This window comes from Pteropus vampyrus, unplaced genomic scaffold, assembly GCF_000151845.1.
Source record: "Pteropus vampyrus isolate Shadow unplaced genomic scaffold, Pvam_2.0 Scaffold52, whole genome shotgun sequence".
In the NCBI taxonomy this organism is placed as follows: domain Eukaryota; kingdom Metazoa; phylum Chordata; class Mammalia; order Chiroptera; family Pteropodidae; genus Pteropus; species Pteropus vampyrus.
Window position 1 is genome coordinate 2,177,490 of NW_011888833.1, and position 1,553 is coordinate 2,179,042.

The following is a 1,553-nucleotide window of genomic DNA, read 5'->3' on the forward strand; positions in this document are numbered from 1 at the left end:
GATTTGAAGTCTAGGATCCAGGCGTGGTCAGCTACTGGCTAAGTGACCTTGGGCAGGTCACCTAACCCTTTCAGAGTCTCCATCGAACTCTCTCTTAAATGCCGACGTTTCTCCCAGTTTCCCCCACCTCTCAGGACGCTGGTCCAAGAGATTTAATCCCCGTCACCCAGAAACGTTGTGGTTTGAGTAAGGGGAGGTTTACACCACAGCGAAGGGGGTTTAAAATGATCCCCTTTCCAACAGAGTCCCCTGCCTATTTCCAGCCCAGAGTCAGAGGCTTCCAGCCCAGCCCTAGACAGTTAACCCCCAGTTGACTTCGCCTGAGACCAGCGGCAGTTTGCCCACGTTCGCTGGCACTGGGGGCTGCGTTTTAGGTAGATGAGTTGTCTTTAACGCTGGCATCGAACTACTCAGCAGGTTGGGTGTCCTTAGCCTCACGGTACAGATTACAGCTCCCTGTCACGCATCTGGGATTTCGCCCCGCCCCGAGGATCTCTGTTTTTCTCTTTGGAACGGAAGGGCTGCCGCGGGCTCAGGGAAAGCCCTGGATTAGGCCTTGAAATCCCAGGAATTACACCGGGAGTTCCCACTGGAGGCCTGGGGGATTATGAGAAGCTACCTTCCAAAACAAAACGAAACGAAACGAAACGAAACGAAACGCGTTGTTCTCCGTGGTCTTTGGGATCCATATCGGGGAAGGGAAACGAGCCCGAGACGGGGTGGGTGGAGGAGAGTGGGCGCTATTTTCCTAAAAGGTGGAAAACCACTTTCATCCAAAGCGCTGCGGGATTCCGGCTGGAAATGGGTTTCTGCGCAGTTAATCATCTGCAGGGCTCTCTGGGCGCCTGGTTCCAGAAAGGTCACAAAATCCTGGGCATTTATTGGCCAAGCGCCACGGATGTCACCCCCACGGACCCTCCCCGCCCTTCTCCTTTGGAACAGAACGAACCCCATTCCCCAGCCCCTTGCGTTCGGCCCTCTCCGACATCAAAGCCCCCCTGACAGCAAAGGACTTTGAAAAGATACGAAACGCTCGGGCTCCTTATCGCGTCCCTGCTCCCTCCCGAGCAAGTCATAAATTCCGAGTCTCAGCGGCCTCTCCCCTCCGCTCTTCTTGCCCCAAGGTCTCAAAGGACAAACTTGTCACTTCCCGCCCCGCCCCTGGGTCCCGGCTGAGGCGGAAAGAAGGAGGGACGGAGGGGCGCTTGGTTCGGGATCTGTTTGAGGGGCGTGCGTACTGGGTGCCCTGCGCCTCCAGGACGCCCCCTCGTTGACCCCCCACCCCCTAGGGACGTCGGGTCCCTCCTGAAGCCTCTTAGCCGAGGGGCGGGCGGGAGCCCCGTGCGCCCTGTCCGCGGCGCCGTAACGCGCTCGCGTCGCGTGTCTGTCTGTCTGTGCTTCTCCGCAGGCCAAGAGGGCATCCTGCGCTGCCACCCCGACCTGGCGGGCCGCGAGCTGCAGCTGGGCACGCTGACCGCCGAGTCGCAGCGCGAGCAGAGCGGCGCGGGCCTGACGCGCCTGGGCGCGGACGAGCAGCTCCGGCTGGCGGAGCT

The 1,553-nt window shown here is 59.9% G+C and overlaps 1 protein-coding gene across 1 annotated transcript in view; it reads left to right on the forward strand.

Moving 5' to 3' along the window:
- URAD (ureidoimidazoline (2-oxo-4-hydroxy-4-carboxy-5-) decarboxylase) overlaps positions 1-1,553 on the forward strand; it is an 8,464-nt gene that overhangs the window by 5,698 nt on the left and 1,213 nt on the right. The window contains exon 2 of the mRNA XM_011360236.1: positions 1,409-1,545. Within this exon, the coding sequence (XP_011358538.1) occupies positions 1,409-1,545 (137 nt within the window). The remainder of the gene's footprint in view (positions 1-1,408; positions 1,546-1,553) is intronic.